At 41.4% G+C, this 17,965-nt stretch overlaps 1 protein-coding gene across 1 annotated transcript in view; it reads right to left on the reverse strand.

Annotated features, from left to right (window-relative positions):
• dip2ba (DIP2 acetate--CoA ligase B (putative)a) overlaps positions 1-16,513 on the reverse strand; it is a 47,731-nt gene extending 31,218 nt beyond the window's left edge. The window contains exon 1 of the mRNA XM_085345003.1: positions 16,266-16,513. Coding sequence (XP_085201129.1) covers positions 16,266-16,350 — 85 coding nt within the window. The 5' untranslated portion in view covers positions 16,351-16,513. The remainder of the gene's footprint in view (positions 1-16,265) is intronic.
• Between the last annotated feature and the right edge of the window lie 1,452 nt (positions 16,514-17,965).

The raw sequence follows: 17,965 nt of genomic DNA on the forward strand, positions 1-17,965 counted from the left end.
AGCTTTAATCATTCCAATCACAAACATTCGATACACCCTGTGGTCTGGCTGTATTTTCCCACTCTATCAAATGGCTAACTCAGAGAAACAGACCATTCACGCTCAGATTCATACCTATGGCCAATTTACAGTCACCAATTAACCTAACGTGTATGTGGGAGGAAACCAAAGTACCCAAAGAGAACCCACACAGTCACATGGACAACATGTAAACACTTTGAATCCAAGACTTTTTTGCCAACCACCACACAGCTGTCCCATTTCTTTTTCCCACATTACAGAGGATAAGTCGTGGCAATTCATGCTGTTATGTGATGCACAAATTCCAGCCATTCGTGTGCCATGACGGCTATGATGCTTTGGGTAGGGATTATAAGCTGATACCTTAAGTCGACTATGTAAGGTTTAGCAATACTCACTATACGCTCAGACAGGTCTACAAAATAAACTCCGGCTCAAGTGAGAAATGGTTGATTTCAGACGTTTTTGAGAGAACCAGCAGGAAGTTACCCAACATCCAGTCTTTACATTAGGTTGAGTCAATCGCTCTTTGGCTCCAACTTCACGTTTTATGTTTCGACTTAACCGCGAGCAAGAAAGCAAACTTTTGAAAACAAAACCCAACATACAACGAGCCTACAATAAATAACGGGCACCTAAACAGCAAATCTAAAGTAACAAGTCACGCCTGTAAGCTAGCACTACAGCATATGGTTTACTTTCAGCCTTTTTAAAAAGAAAACCTTGTGTCTGATCACACTAATTCTTTCTCACACTGACATGAATTACTTGAACAGTCTAAAGAAAGCCAGCTTTTTCTAGTGCGACAAGTCATAATGAGTCTGCCGTGAAAAGGACCGAGTCAGTGGTAGAAATTTTGATAGCACCATGAAGTGAGTGCGATCAAGTCAGCAGCTTGACTCCGCCTAAATTCAGTCCACTGTGAAGAGAATAAAAGGAGAAAAGAAGCGTATTTAGACAGAGGCATCCTGGCTAGCAAACTGCATAATAGACTAGTGTTTCAGCATTGCTGGGTAACCACAGGGTATTGAGTGGTGAAAGTGAATGTAGAGGTATCAGGTTTCACTGCAGCAGTGTCGTAGTGAAGATAAACAGGGGTCAGAAGTGTGGGACGGACCTGACCCGAGGGTCACTGAGCACATCAGCTCAAGTATCATCCGAGTCTTCTGTTCACCTACACATATAGAAATATTGCTCAGCAATATACTCTTTATGTTGCACCTACCTCTAGATGACACGTGCAGAATTTGCTCATCGACTATGCCTAATAGCTCATGGTTTAAAGGAGGACGTTAATGCAGGAGGAGTAATGTTAGGCAGGAAACAGCCTCATTAAATCAATATTATAATCTCATAAAAAGCCATGAGCGGCCTTTGAGAAACGCTTTGATTCTGGGTGCTGAGTCCGCCGTTGACACTGAAACCGCAGACCTTATTGCTTACGTTCCACTCTCTGGACAGCTCACGGTCCTGACCTCATACCACCCACCACTCGCAATCATTAAACAGGCTGTCGTCAAGATGCGAATCTATCGCCGCTCTGAAGATCATGGCTCTCAGTCTGTGGAAGGCGCTCAACAAATGGGCAACACTTGTGTAAAAGAGGCGCACACACTGTGATGAAAACAGGTTGTCTAAACGCCTGTCGAGCTCTAAAATCCACAACAACAAAAAAAAAAAGCAGTGACAACAACTCACTTCACAAGCAACTAAAAGTGGAAGGTCACAGAGGAAGGGCTGTGGGGCGCTGTGTGTGCGTGCAATAAACCACTCACCAAAACCAAGGGCAGGTATGGGATTAAAGTGTTGTCAGTGAAGGAAAAGAGCAGCAACTGAAACTGATGTGGTTCCGATTCCTCTAAACAGCATCTGAAACACCACCACACTCCTCAAGCTCAGCCAACAAAAACAGAATATTTTAAAGGCTTTCTGAATTATAAAACCTCACTTTATTGCTTTAAAGTCTTTAGGCTCAACATTACACTCTCTTAGAAAATATAGTCAGCGTGAAAGTGATGTGTCGCAGCAGGCAGACACTGAACAAAGTCAGTGGCCAGTGATTTTATTGGCAGATGGGCTGATCTCAGCCACCAAGGCCAAAATGACTACACTGAAAACATTAGTCTGACTTGATGGTGGTGATACTCAAAAAGCCGCCTTAATTTTGTTATATCACAGCTGAAGATTTTCAACACATGCATCAGCAGGGACGAACCAGACATGACGCTCAAACTTTAATGACACCCCCCGTCTGACAAAAACTCTGCTGCCTCGAGGTGTGTACGCCATCAAGTCTGCACATGACCAGAGTCTAAAAGAGACGTTTTATTGGTTATTGTGGGAATACTGTATCACCACAATCACAACAGTCATCAGTGCGTTGTCACTCTGTGGGAGTATGCAACACGTGACACAAAGACACTTTAAAACCAGGCTACCTACTGGGATCAATGTTCGAAAAATATTACTCAGTGTTATGCGGCAGTCTCAACTCTAACATTCCAAAATATGGTCCAATATTCACATAAGAGGCTCTCAGCAACGTGGGTTCAATGCTTCAAGACAATAAAAGGTAATATATGGACTTACGGGACCAACGGTGCTATTGACAGTCAGGGATTAAGAGGCCTAAGCCACACCCACAATGTTCAGTGTGTTTTCAGGGCCTTTGTTTTACCTCGCTCTCTCGAGACTTGAATTAAAGGGGTCTATGACTACAGGCCAAGCTCTAGCACAATGTGTGCTGTGGGGCCAAGAGGGGAGATAATCATCAGGTTGTTGAGGAGGCTTCCTGAGCACTTTTACTCTTTGGGAATTTTTGATAACCCTTTGGCTCTGCTCGAGTATTAGGAAGGTGAGGCACATTTCCAAAAGAACAAAAAAAACATGGCAACTGACCTTTTGGAAACTTTCATTGTACATTTACAGCAGGACTGGATTACCACTGAACTCTGGTTTCCCATCAGCCCTTCCTGTGACGCAGGCCTGCGATTTCATATATAGAAACTGGTCAGCTGCTGAGAAAATACCTCGTGTTCCTCACACCCACTTCAAAGGGCTCCAATGATCAGCTGTGGCTGATCAGCTGAAGAGCCACAGTGAAAGACAGAGTCAATGAGACAGAAATGGCGAGATACTGGATAACAAGAAGCACCGGGTTTGTGGTCAGAGTGGTCTGGATGTTTAATGAGTTAATAATACCGTACTTTGTTACCATTTCCAACCAACAATCATGTGACTGTCCCATTATTAGTCACAGTTTTTAATAGTGACAGAAGAACGCAAACCTTCGAGGATATCCAAAGTGATCCTTTAGCATCCATGACTACAGTAAGCCAAAAATATGTAAGCTACATTATTAAAGAAAATGTTACTGTCCACTGCGGTTCACACTTCATAGCACTTGATATCAGGCTGTGAATATTTCCCTGGTGCTTGTTGTTGACTACAGCATATACACAGCATAAACGTGTTGCCAGATAATAAAATATGCAGGCTTATAAGCATCCTTTTGTGTGTGTGTGTGTATATATACACCAAGTTTATTGGTGTGTGTTCGTATCTTGCGAGCAGCTACTGGCTTCACAGCAACTTTTGGAAAGCCTTTTTTTTTTTTTAAAAGCATATCAAATAGTAATTTTCTTCACATTTTGTGTTTTTGGATCTTACAACATGCCAACATGCTATGTGTATGTGTGTGTGTGTGTGTGTGTGTATATATATATCCATAGAGGTCCATAGAGGCTGGGGTCTATCACACCAGGCAAGACCCCAGGTGCAGGCTGTGTAAAGATGCCCCAGAGACAATCCAGCACATAACAGCAGGGTGCAAGATGCTAGCAGGCAAGGCATACATGGAACGCCATAACCAAGTGGCCGGCATAGTGTACAGGAACATCTGTGCCGAGTATAACCTGGAAGTCCCGAGGTCAAAATGGGAGATGCCCCCAAGGGTGGTGGAGAATGACCGAGCTAAGATCCTGTGGGACTTCCAGATACAGACGGACAAAATGGTGGTGGCTAACCAACCGGACATAGTGGTGGTAGACAAACAGAAGAAGACGGCCGTAGTGATCGATGTAGCGGTTCGGTCCCCGTGGTAATCGGAGCACTAGGTGCGGTGACTCCCAAGCTAGGCGAGTGGCTCCAGCAGATCCCGGGAACAACATCGGAGATCTCTGTCCAGAAGAGCGCAGTCCTGGGAACAGCTAAGATACTGTGCAGGACCCTCAAGCTCCCAGGCCTCTGGTAGAGGACCCGAGCTTGAAGGATAAACCGCCCGCAGGGGCGTGCTGGGTGTTTTTTTTTTTTTAATTTTTATATATATATATATATATATATATATATATATATATATATATTTTTTTTTTTTTAGGGGTGCAACGATATTCGTATCGATATTGAACCGTTCGATACAGTGCTTTCGGTTCGGTACGCATATGTATCGAACAATACAACATTTGTAATTTATTTTATCAACTTTCCTTCTGACGATGCTGTCTGTGTTGAGTGCTCAGTGAATCTGTGTTCGACTACTCCGCCTAGGCTGCACTGTCGAGCGCAGATCCACTGAGCGCTCAACACAGACAGCATAGTCAGAAGGAAGAGCGCAGGGCAAGCTAGCGAGACAGAAGTTGCAACAGGCAAATTGAACCTCATTCAGATCTGGCGTTTGGAATTATTTTGGTTTTCATGTGACGTATGACCCTGAAGGTAAGCGAGTCATGGACTAAAGTAAAACAGTATGTTGGATGTGCCACGCAATGCTCAATTACATTGGTGTGAACTAGTGTGTTAGCGCAGTTAGCTCGTTAACGTGTTGGCCGTCTAGCCCCATGCACGGAGCGATCGGCGGTAGCTCGTTAACGGAGATTTGCCGTGTTGTGGCGTTAAGGTCATTTCAACGAGATTAACCTGAAAGCACTAGTGGGAACACAACGAATATGACTGCACATTTACGCCGACATCATCCTAGTGCAAAGACAAGTGGAAGCAGACAAAAAAAAGCAAGCATGCTACTAACTTTAGCCGAGTCATTTAGACAGCTGTTAGCACATGATTCTCCTTATGCTGCTGAGAATATAGCCCAGAAGAAGCGGATAGTATAGCTTTTATTTTGGAAAGAGCCATTTCTCTGTAATAAACTCTCTTTTCCAAAGATGAGTGATTCCTCAATCAGATACAGGGCTCGCAATATCGCTAGCCCGACGTCCTGGAGCTAGCGATTTTTTTCAGTCGGGCTACCAAAATCTTTCTCTTCCCTGCCCGTCGGGTTATTGTAGGAAAGATATATGTCAATGCTTTTGCATTCTTTCAGAAATGTAGCTGGGTAATTATGTCATTGGCATCGGTGAGCCACTGTCAATATGTGACATATTGAAATCGCGTTTGAATTTGCGCTTGTTTTTTTGCTTTCACTTTGCAATCGTGCGAACTGTGTATAGAGAGCGACAGCACTGATCTGTGAGTGATGATAATTTGTGCACCAATTCCTCTGACATCGTCTTATTAATCGTTAGCTTACTATGCAAACATGACAAGTGAAATCTCCCGCAGCTTACACATGTGAGAGGTTGATCGCGCAGAGAATCGCTGAGCTTATGTGAGTGAGTGTGTAAAAGCATTTCAGTTCTGCTGAGCCAAATAAGACAGGTCAGGGTGAAGAAGTGACAGCCAAAGAAAAGCTTACCACAAAACGGAGAAGTTATGACAAATCAGACTATAAGGCAAAAAGAAAGTGCAGCTTTATGGTTTCATGGACAAAAGAATTTCTGTGGCTGCGATATGATGAGCTAAATAACCAGGGCTGCACATAAGTGGTCCGCAGGTGCGCATTCGCTGTCAAAATAAAAAACACGCACAAGGGTCAGGGTTAAATTTAAAAACTGTACTTTTGAGTTAAAATATATATTTATAATTTTAATAAATGACAAATTAAAAAGGCATGAACATTTTTTTGTATCGAAAAAATATCGAACCGTGACACCAAAGTATCGAACCGAACCGAACCGTGAATTTTGTGTATCGTTGCACCCCTTATATATATATATATATATATATATATATATATATATATATATATATATATATATATATATATATATATATATATATATATATATATATATATATTTTAGAGATGGACCGATCTGATATTACGTATCGGTCCGATACTGACCTAAATTACTGGATCGGATATCGGAGAAAAATAAAAAATGTAATCCGATCCATTAAATATCACAAAAGCACCTCACAAAACTTGCAACACGCCGTAACTCACCTCAGAACGTTAGCACTCGGAGCAGTATGCATCACGTGATAGAGCGGCTGTGGCATGCGGGACCTGTCGGTGGTCTGGATAGCATGTGGAGCTTCGCTAGCAACCCGGCATTTCATCTCCGACAAAGTTATCCCGAGAGAAGTAAAGCAAGTGTGTAAGTCCATCTCTGAATGTTTGTAAAGCATTCCTGCGTTAAGCTTAACAAGCGACTGCCTCTTCTTGCTGCTACTTCAATCATGAAACTGCTTAACGATCAGCTGATCGGCTTTTCTGTTGCGAGTCCGTGTCTCTAGTTTGCTTTTGGCCCACTTTGCACCAGAAAGAGGAAACCAGCGGCTGAACAACAGCAGCACGTTTAAGCTTGATAAGCTGTTGTTAGAATTTATTTAATATTACTTTCTACTCGAGGATCTTTTTCTACATAGCTGACGGCTGGTAACTGTGCAGGGGCGGATCTAGCAAAGTTTAGCCAGGGGGGCCGATAGGGCATTAACAGGGAAAAGGGGGCACAAAGACATACTTTTCTTTCTTATTCTCATTTAAAATGTCTAGCTTTTAATAAATAATTATCTGACACCCAAAGTTTTAATTTGATGTAAAATGAATAGAAGTCAATTACTGTATATAGTGACTATTAAGTCTAATATATATATACCCTAGTAAGCTATAGTACTTTTTCCTTTGGAAAGGTACCATCTGTGCAGTCTGCAATTTTGTTGAAGAAAGATGTTGAATCTATTTAATATTTCTTGAAAAATAATTGATTTCTGTGCATTTTTTTCCCACACTGCATCAAATTAAGGTTGATTACGTCGATTAAGCATCATGAGGTGGAGCGTGAGGGGTGGTTCCCTATTTTTTATTTATTTATTTTTGTTGTTGCTGGGAGTTGGAACCCTATTAGTTAGGTTGCTTAATATTTACGCTAAGTACTCTTTAAAATACCAAAATAGGGAGGATGGTGCAGGTTTAAGTTTATTAGATTGATCAGTATTGCTGAACTATGAAATTTTTTTTTTTTTGCATACAGGTATAACAGAATAACTTTAGTGTAGTTGTTGTTTTAAACTTGAGTATGAACTTACACAAAATGCAGCAAGATATTTAAAAAAAAAACAGTTTTGTTGATTAAAAAACACTATATCAGATTCATATCGGTATCGGACATAAAAAAGTGGTATCGTGCCATCTCTAATATATATATATATATATATATATATATATATATATATATATATATATATATATATATATATATATACATACATACATACACACACACACACCAATAAACTTGCACTTGCTCAGCTTTACTGTTAAACATTAGCAGGTAACGGACAACAAGACAACTAAAATCACTGGGGTTAACAATTATCACGCTTTTAACAACTTTCCAAGGGAGTCAGAAAGTAGGTGATTGGCCTAAAGAGGACAGCCCCGAAGAGGCTCTGGTATTTCACACACAACCCACGGGCGTAACAGTGACCCACATGTAGCAGCCAACCAGCTAGTTGGTCGCTCGTGGATGAGTTTGCCACTGGCTGATGTCTACTAGCCAGGAAACTCAGCCTCAGCGCCAAAGACACTCACACACTCACACACACTCACTCACTCACACACACACACACACACACTCACACACACACACACACACACACACACACAAAATTAGGACTGACTCCGAAGGATTTCGAGAGGGTGGCCTCCACTGCAATAATGGGGGAGCTTTTGTGTCAAAGAGATGCTTGTTTTCTCCTCCTCAGGCATGAAAGAGAATTTGTCTTGCCAGCCAGGTCTATTTATATTCACAAGAGCATTGGCACGGTCACGTGGCTCACTGGGCAGTGGGTATATACTAGCGATAGATTAGAGGGGCTCTGCATTAACTCTCAAACTGACACCACCATAGAAAAGAAACAACTTTAATTTCCATGAGCCTATCAGACACAGATCAGAGAGTGTATCACTGAGCAATACCAGGTGTGTCACAGCACTGGCTCTGCGGGGCACAAAAAGCACAGTAGGGGAAAAAGTCCCTGACCATCACTTTCAGTTAGATAAAGTTGGTTGAGTGGTAAATGAAGGTGGGTGCATTGGAAAGCTGTGATAAATGGCCTGATATGATAAAATCAACATTCATTCTTTCCTTATGATGACTCAGAGTTGGCATCACGTCTATAAAAGCCAAAGCTTGAACAGGTTCACTCACTTTGCAGCGGATTGTTATGCCCTGAAGTAGAGGACACGCCTAATAGCAGTGACTCACAAATCAACAGGCAAGCCTAGTCTGTAAACACGTTATCTAAATACTGTTGGTTTAACTTGACATACATAAACAAGCTACTTATCACATAAATGGGTGGATATTATGTAGTGTTAACCCTTATCCATATACCTTAAACAAGGTAAGATCAACCATTATACTTCAAGTTTTCCAACAAATTATAGAAATAAAAGATAACAGAGTCCTCTCACACCTGTATACACCCAGGGAGAAATAAATTTCAACTAGTTCGGTCTTAAATTCTTATATTATCACAAGAATACACAATAATAATAGATGACACATCTTGACGAGATGAAATAGTTGCAGGTGCTGTTTAAAGATGTCCATCTTTAGGTTAACACAGAGAGTCGTCTTTTCCACGTTGTGCATTTCCACTGTCACATCAATCCAGTTATTTATGGTAGATACTACATTTTCCATCCATCTTTTGGTAATAGCCTTTTTCTCTGCTGCTATCACTATATATTTATTGATGCCTTTCGCTGATCAAAGTACTTCTGCCAAAGTCCAGCCCAGATATAAGCTCTTTAAGGCAGATACTAAATCATTTTATGTCTACACAGACAACTTAGCAAAGAATCTATGTAAAATATGAGAATAACAGACTGTTGTAACGCATCATTTGTTCCCGTTTCTTTTGTTAAATCTACCAAAGCTACCAAAGATAGCACAGGCTGACAACACAGCTTGATTTCTAAAGAGCTATTAGCCAAAGGAGCAGTGCATCATTGAGTGTCTACAGGCATCTACAGTGGAGGCTGTGTCGTGGTTTAGAGCTGCATTTCAAACAGTGGTCTTGTTGAATCTACCATCAGATGAAGTACCATCAGATTTTGATCAGTGCCATCTGGAAAGCCCTGATTGGCAATGGCTTCATTTTTCAGAATGACAATGATCCTAAACACGCCGTCAATGCAGTAAAAACATCTAAAAACATGGGATCATCTAAAGGAAGCCAGTATCCAAAGAAGGGCTTTAAATGTCCTTCAAGAATCCCGGAGAACTACTCAAAGGAGAGAAAGCTCAGGCTCAGAAAAATAAATACTGACTTTCAAGCTTGTTAAAAATTACAAACTCTGTTTTTGTCTGTTTCCCATGTTATTAACGAAATATAAAGAAATGAGCAGATACTCAAGACTTTTTCACAATACTGTCATTTAACAGGACCACGTTAGTGATATTTCAGCCAAATATTAGCACTGTACTTTTATTATTATATATTATTAATATATTATAACATATTAATAAGGCAATGAATACAATATTAAAAATGAAGTGAATGTGTTATTCATTGTTTCTGAGCTATAGTTGGGTTCCTAACTGTTAATCATTTCCAAGGAACATCAAATTGAATGTTTCAAGTATCATCTTGTTATTTCAGTCTCAAACTCACATGCATAATTCAGTCGTTGATTTCTCAATCCAACCTCACATCACGAGTGAACTCGCTCAACAAGTTCAGCATCTTTGACAATATAAAGTGACTTTCTCATACCAAAGATCTGCAGGTCTTACGAGCTGATGAGTGGGATGTCAATATAGCCCCTGGCATAAATTTTAATACGATCTTGTGTTTTTTTGGCATGCCTCAACATGTACCTGGGGAACATAAAAAAGTCAAGCTGACTTACCGCACACACCCACACCACTCAGTGTCCTGGTACTTAATGAGACCGTTTGAATAATTCAGCCAACTATAGGCCCAGAGGAGGGAAAGGGACTCCAGCCATCATTAACTATTCACAGAAGCTGTATTACGTCAAACTCACATGTGCAAATATACTGTTTACACACAAACACAACAAGACCCTTACCAGATGAAATGCCCCGGCTCTGAATCTACAAGCGGGGAGATGAAAGCTTTTGGGATTCTGACCTTCTGGGTCCTCTACAGAGATCAAACACAAGCACAAACTTGTGCAATATCCACTACAATATGTAAACACAAAAATTATAGCATGGTAAGAAAAATCACAAGACTGCTCAAATCCAATTCAAATGCCGTAAGAAATACAAGACGAATGACTTAAGCAGTCTCGCAAACAGCGCTGGAAAATAAACCATCTTTGTCGTTTATAATCCGTCTTTAATATAATTACACCGGAGTGCAATGTGTCCTTTTTAGACACTTTAGTGGCTTCATTAATCTCTTAAAAGAGATAGAAATCTGTCAGACAACAGTCGCTTTCTCGGTCACACTTTTAGAGCTTTATTCAGACATGTTTAAACGTGCACACACAGCAGTGACAGAGAAAGCAGTGATATTTTACATATGTGCAAAAGAGTTGTCATGCTTTGTGGCAACGAGCATTGTCGGTTGTACTTCTGAATGTGTGTGCACCATCCTGAAGCTGAGAGAAAGCTACACCCTATTCACTGTGCACAGAGACAGCTTTCTCCTCTGGATTGGGACGGACAAATATCTCAGGCTTATTGTACTTTGTGAACAGACATCGTTTTAATGTACTGTTTATGTCATGAGCAGCTGTAATGCTGCGCATGCCTGCTCACTCATGCAAATGGACAAAAATTAGACTGAAAGGTGCTAAAAGAGACCTGCCAAGATTGCTTTTGCAATTTGTGTGAAAATCTGAAAGGGGTGTTGTTTCACATCTGGAAACTGGTGAATTTAGATGTGATCAGATTAATGGAAAGCAGTGCAAGTCCAAGAGGAGGTTTCCACAACAAAACAAGCTAAATTTGTCCAGGCTCTGTTAAACAAAATCTGTCAGCGATACAAGAAATGTTACCATTCTGTTCTATATAATATGCCCTTTATTAAAGCAGATGGAAAATCTCATCAAGATTGAAAACAAATCTCTTTTTCAAGAGAGATCCATCAAATGTAAATATAAGAAATGAGTACAAGTGATATTCAGTACAGAACACAAACAGTAACATGGACTCGGATCATATGCAACAACATATCAAGAACAAGAGCATCAAAACAAATCACACTCACACTGAAGAGAGCCATTTTCTCGATCCTTTAAAATGGACAAACTCCCCCACACTTCTAACAATTTCAGCTCTTTCTGTAGATTATTCCACAAAAAAGGGGGTTAGAGGAAAGAAAAGAAAACCTTCTCCCCTCCAATTCTGTTCTGACAAACGTTTGTAAAATACAGTGAGAGCAAACGCCGTACTGGTTCTGATTTTTACACATGTACGCAAATAAAACAAGACTAAACCATTTCACTCGATGGGATAAACACAGCTTTTAAATACATGTCATACACTTCCATAAATGAAGTTAAAAAAAATGACTCCATTAGCTGAGTTGATGGGGAGATTTGTCGCATGTCATTACCTCCTCTCTCCCTCGGTTTAATCTAGATAATCAAATACACAATAAAGACAAACAAAATCAAAGTATTGGGGCTGAAAGTACAATACTGATGACATCATGCTGCGAATGCTTTACGATATCAATTTTACCACATTTCCACCTGCTTTTCGCAAGAGATCATTGGAATATCTGTAAGAAGCATGTAGTAAGAGGCCTGTTAGAGTAAGAAGTTGAGAAATGAAATCTGGGTAAAGATTTCATCTTTCCAGTCAGTGTAAGGAGCCTCTTATTCCTCATTTTACACCAGAGCAAAAGGCACCTTAAAAACGCACGCACTGCAACACATGTTCTTCCGTTTGAGGAAGTGTCCATCACATGTCTCCAATCTGCCTTAAATTTAGCACTGTTTTGACTGTAACAAAAACAACTGTTTGCTGTTTAACACACTGAGAAATAATAAAAACAGCTCAGAGACATTGTGAAAACCTTTATGACCTAAGTATCGTACAGAACAGCTGGAAATATTTTTTCATTTTGACTATAAAATTACAAAATAATTCTCATCTTTCAGGAATTTAGAGATTTTTTGCATCTAGCCCAAAAATGGTCGAGTAGTTCAGGTAACATGAAGCCCACACTGTAAAATCTAGGCGGAGCTGATTTTTCTGTCTGTGTTCAGACAGCGTTACGTTGTGAATGCTTTGTGCTACGGTGATACACCAAATATCCCCGTAAAGCTCGCCTTCTCCTCTTACCGGAACTGTCTGAATTTTGTCTCTAGCAAAAGTGGTAATGGAGTTACAGTCATTCAAAGAGCGCTGGACCGCGGGTAAAAATGAAAGAGTTTAAAGGGTGGGAGGAGAGTCCTCCTTGACGATTCATCAGACTTCGCCCTACATGCTGTCACTGATGACTAAGGTCAGGAAAGCAGGTAGCTAAGAAAGGCTTAGTCCATATTAGTGCTGACATGCTCTGCTGAGGGCCTTCTCTCCTTCATACACAAATGAACACAGCCTACTTCTGCTACATCTGAAGGATTGGCCCAGAAAAGAAGACTCTCTGCATACTGATCAGAGATGCAAACAGACAGCGACCCCACACACATATCAACAAGTGCACTCCATGCACTAGAAAGCGCTCAGAAGCAGATTGGGAGGAACTGCCAATCATTTCCAGTTGTATTGCAATGTCAAAACAGCACCTCGGCACGGAGCATCAGCATTAGCCGACAAACCAGAACTCATCTGTGCAGAATTTTGCTTGGGTCAGCGATTTCTCTCAAGCAAACTTGACAGACGGAAGGTGATATAAAGCAGGTAGGCTGGACACAGGGATGAACAAGACATGAACTTTTACCTCTGGCCCAGTAGAGAGATGGGAGGGCGTGCACTCCCAGTGGAAATACACACTGGGTGTCATCTTCTTGTGTGTATGACCAGTCAGCGGCCGTTCCCTTCTCTTCATATGGAGGCGGCTCATTCCAACGTACACACAAAGATCGGGTTCAGCTGAATGGCCTAAATGGCAGCAGAAGCTCCTGGCCACAGCGGCTCAGACCAGCTGAATGGTCCTCATTGTGTCCACCACAGTCACAGGGGGCTCGCAGAAATGAGTTGTTTTCTAAGAGGCCATTTGGCAGGCCAGTGTTCTTATCCGAGCAACACAGGAACAGGCATTTCCACTTGCTTCAGATGAGGGCTTGTTATGGACTCAAGAAAGACGGCCCATGAGGCACGCATCCAGTCACAAAGGGACTAACAAACGTATACATACATGGACGTGAAACGGACTTTATACCACCGCCCCCAACCCACTCTTTCCACTACACTCAGTGTCTCGCAGCTAGAATTTAAAAAGCATTGCATTCATAAGCCATGATGTCACACGAGCATGTGTTGAAGTCTAAGTGTCAACACCAGAATACTGGGAATTTGCCCGCTTCTTGTACCAACCGGTTTTTGAACCTCGTGTTTCTGACGGGCGCTCGTCAACAACAACAGAAATGCAGAGTTTTAAAAGCAGTTCCTGTTTGCAAGAAGTGCATTACTGTGCAAGTGCGTAACAGACCAAAAATAATGGTGACATGCTGTTAACCACAAAGATTAACCACAAGCAAGTTCCGATTCCGGTAAATAATCAGAAATAACTCTAAAACATGTACGGCAAACACAGGCAAAACATATTTGCATTTTTACTCTTAGTAAGTCATAAATATCAGTGTAATTTGCTATATTTATCATATATCATATTGCTATGATGCAAAACAACAAACAAATTTAACCCACAATACACCCTGAGATTTTAACGCTTGTTTAATATTATATGTTATGTCTTTGTTTTATCTGTCTGATGTATCTGGTTCTTATCTGTACTTTTATTGTTTATATAAATGCTACCAAGGAACCAGAGGGGCAGATGAAAATCAGCCTGTAATTCGCCAAACCTGACTCCAACTGCTTGTGTTAATTTTTGTACCACGTGTCCATTTATAGAAAATGAGCATAAAGATGAAGGAATAATTGGCAAACCTTTCTTAAATAACCTGTGATCTAATATAACATAGCGATCTTATAGACCTCAGTCTCCCCCTGGGGCATCTAAAGGTGTTGGCCCAAAATGATTCCCTTCCAACAAGAGTCCCTCTAGTCCCGTTTCATCGCTGTGGTGCAACGAGAGCTCGTGCTAACCTACAGAGGCCCAGCATGTTTAGTCCACATAACTGCGTTTTACTATATATGGATGTTTTAATCTGTTAACGTGAAAGTAATACTCACAGCCCTCCATCTAATTTTGAACGCGCTATTGAAGACAACTTCACTTCCTTTAATGGCGTGTTGTTTAAAAATGTGACATATCACTGCGAGACTAATGAGAAATTTCCACATACAGGTTGTACCCAGCCTCTCACCCAGTGAACGTCTCCTGCCTCCATGGAGTGGATGTACTGTATATACCACTAATGGGCTACAGTAACCAAAACAGAACAACTGCTGAGATTCATCAGCAGGTCAGGTCAGCACACCAAATCCTTTTTAAATCTACAGCTGAAAACACCTTTGAGTAATGGACTAATATCATTATTAAACTCTGATCGAACACTTTGGTATTTTTATTGCAGTCAGTATCTTTTTACACAGTGTCATAACCCCCTTTTTAAGCCTTTATTACTCCCAGATATGAAATCATCATGTATTTACATCAAAACGCATGCATAACCAATTATAGGAGGGTAGCTATATATGATGCTATATTTAGAACAAACAATAACAAAATGCTATGGACGCTGTGGATAACTAGAGGGGTCACTGCACAGGAGGATTAGATTTAGCTGCATGTATGGGGGCCACAAAGCAGGGGAAAAGGAGGGGGTACTGTCACGGATGTGTGACAGTGTGTCATTGGTGGGGTAGTGGGGCAAGCAGCTGCTCTGGGGGAGGGGTTGATATCAGCCCTGCTTTGGATAAATGAATGGTCCCAATATTGGGGTGCATACACACGTGACAACAAGCCTCACATCACTGTGACCACAGGCACAGGGCAGTGTAGTATATGAGGAGGAGCATAGGCAGGTAAACCCATGATTCCAGTAATAACAGGGCTGCACAGGTGTGCAAGGCTCGGTAAACTCTACGTTATCACTCCGGTGAATATCACTGAGGTCACAAACTACGTGTGGTAACTACGGGCAGTCATACATGACAGGCTGTATCTTCATATGACACCACGAGCGGATGATGACTATAGGCCTGCTCATCTGATTTCAACACCACTCACAGTGACTCACACTTTTATAGCAATCAGCCGGATTTTTTTCCCAGATGAAAGTTGAGGTTTCAATTACGTCTAACTGGGAGCCATGTGGTTACAGCTGAATAAAATCAATACAATATGAAGAAGTACAACTGGATAACAAGAAAAGGGGTACAGCCCTGAACGCCTTTCAACCAAGCCACACACACACACACACACACACACACACACGTAGTGGTGTTTAAAGACACACATTCACACAGCAAACGAGAGGACTTCTGATCTTGTTAATCAACCTTCAGTTTTAAATGAGCTTCGAGAAAAAGAGGAATATAACAAAATAAACAGAAACAAGGGGAAATGGATGGAAGCCTTTCTCTTCCTCATGTACAATGCTGCTTGCCATGCACTGCTAGCTCAAATGCCCACATCCTGTACTAGCACAAAATAAGCTAGGTGGCAGAGCCTGAGAGCCTGAAGCATGCTCTCATTCAAATTTTTCATAAAGGAAAAGTAGACGATGAGGATGAACCTCTGGTATAACCTATGCCGGTCAGCCCAGACAGCTGAGACATACACCGCTAGCCTGACAATCTGCTACAGCATCCCCCCCCATCAGCCCCCCGCCCCTCCTTTACCTTCAGACAGCTCCAGATCCAACTCAGCCAACTGGTCTCTAACCTCTTTAGGCAGGGCGGACAAATCCACGCCGCGGTCCGCCATGGCTTCGCCGATAAACTCGAGTGGCGTCTAGTTGAAAAGAAACCGGGCTGTTGCGAGGAAACGTTAAAAAATTAAAAACAAAACCCCTCCCTCAAGACACAAAACAAGCACCGGAGTGGGAGAGACAGTCCATCCGCACGGCTGGCCCTTCCGCCATAATGGGGGAAACTCACCAACGGCAACGGGCGGTCACGTGACTGCATTTACCTCGCCTGCGTGTGTTGATTCGCCGCATCCGAGAAGGGAGGAGGAGGTGGAGGTGAAGGAGGTGAGGGTCTCACCGACACCGCTGCTCCCCCTGGCGTTTCAGTGGCGAACAGACACACACAGGGAGACACGGACACACAGTCCCCGCCCTTCATTGAGTTCAAGAGGGTTAAAAGAAAAGATTAAAACTTCTTTATAAAGATGACTGAAGGTTTTTTGTTTTTTTTTTTTTTGGGGGGGGGGGGGGGGAATACAGGTTTCACGCACGAAATGCACGTTTTGTGTGATCGTTTACTTAACTGTGCATGTATAAATCAATTAAAACGTACTCGACTTACTAAAAAAACTAAACCACAAAAACTGAAACTGGTGCAGCATCTGATTCCTGCTGTTAGCAGCTTTCTGGGACTCAGAAGATAACCTAATGGCCGATTTACACTACAGAGGTGCAACAATAGTCAATTTCCAGAGAGATCAGGGAGAGAAACTTTGCTGGAGACCAAAAATAGTGTATATTTGTCACACTTAAATGCTTTGGATCATCAAGCAAACTTTGATATTAGGCAAACATAACCTGAGTAAATGCAAAATGCATTTTTTAAGTATTGATTATGTTTAGCAATCAAACCTGCATAAAAAGGTAACTACCCCCTTTGTTAAATCATGAATTAAAAGGCTTTTCTAAGGATCCACGGTGAGAGCCATTAGCCACTTATGGAGAAAACATGGAACAGGGGTGAACCTTCCCGGGAGTGGCCGGCCTACCAAAAATACTCCAAGGCTCGAGATTCATCTAGGAGATCACAAAAGAACACAGAACAGCATCTAAAGAACTGCAGGGCTCATTTGCCTCAGTTAAGGTCAGAATGTGATGCTTAGTTGCTTCAAAACGACTTGCCCTAAGTGATGGACACATGAATTCTGCTCACTACCACAAAACCACATTTCTGAATGGCTAAAAAAACCCAACAATAACGAAATGAAAGTTTTGTTGTGGTCTAGTGAAAGTCCATGCTTAGATCACAATGTGTTGTTTTGGCATGACCTTAAACCGGCTGTTAATGCTCAAAAACCATCCGGTGTGGTTGAATTAAAACAATTCCTCAATAGCAGAGTGAAAGACTCAGTGCTAGTTATGAGAAATGCTTGATTGCAGTTCTTGCTGCCAAAGGTGGCCAATTATTAATTATTAATAACCAGTTATTATGCTTAGGGACAAAGATGGGTGAAACATGTACGTGTGACAAATATGCAAAGGTATAATATTAATAATTTATAACATTGCCCAGTAATTTCCTGTTAAGAAATTACTGGAGGGTTTTTTCTGTTCTTGTAAAGAACAAACAGGAAGTGCCACACAGGCCTATATAATGCAGAGAGTCAGATATTTGAAAAAGCCACAGCACAT

The sequence above is a fragment of the Diplotaxodon limnothrissa genome, linkage group LG20 (genome assembly GCF_057381915.1).
Source record: "Diplotaxodon limnothrissa isolate DT_005_m linkage group LG20, D_limnothrissa_male_GT1.1, whole genome shotgun sequence".
Taxonomy (NCBI): domain Eukaryota; kingdom Metazoa; phylum Chordata; class Actinopteri; order Cichliformes; family Cichlidae; genus Diplotaxodon; species Diplotaxodon limnothrissa.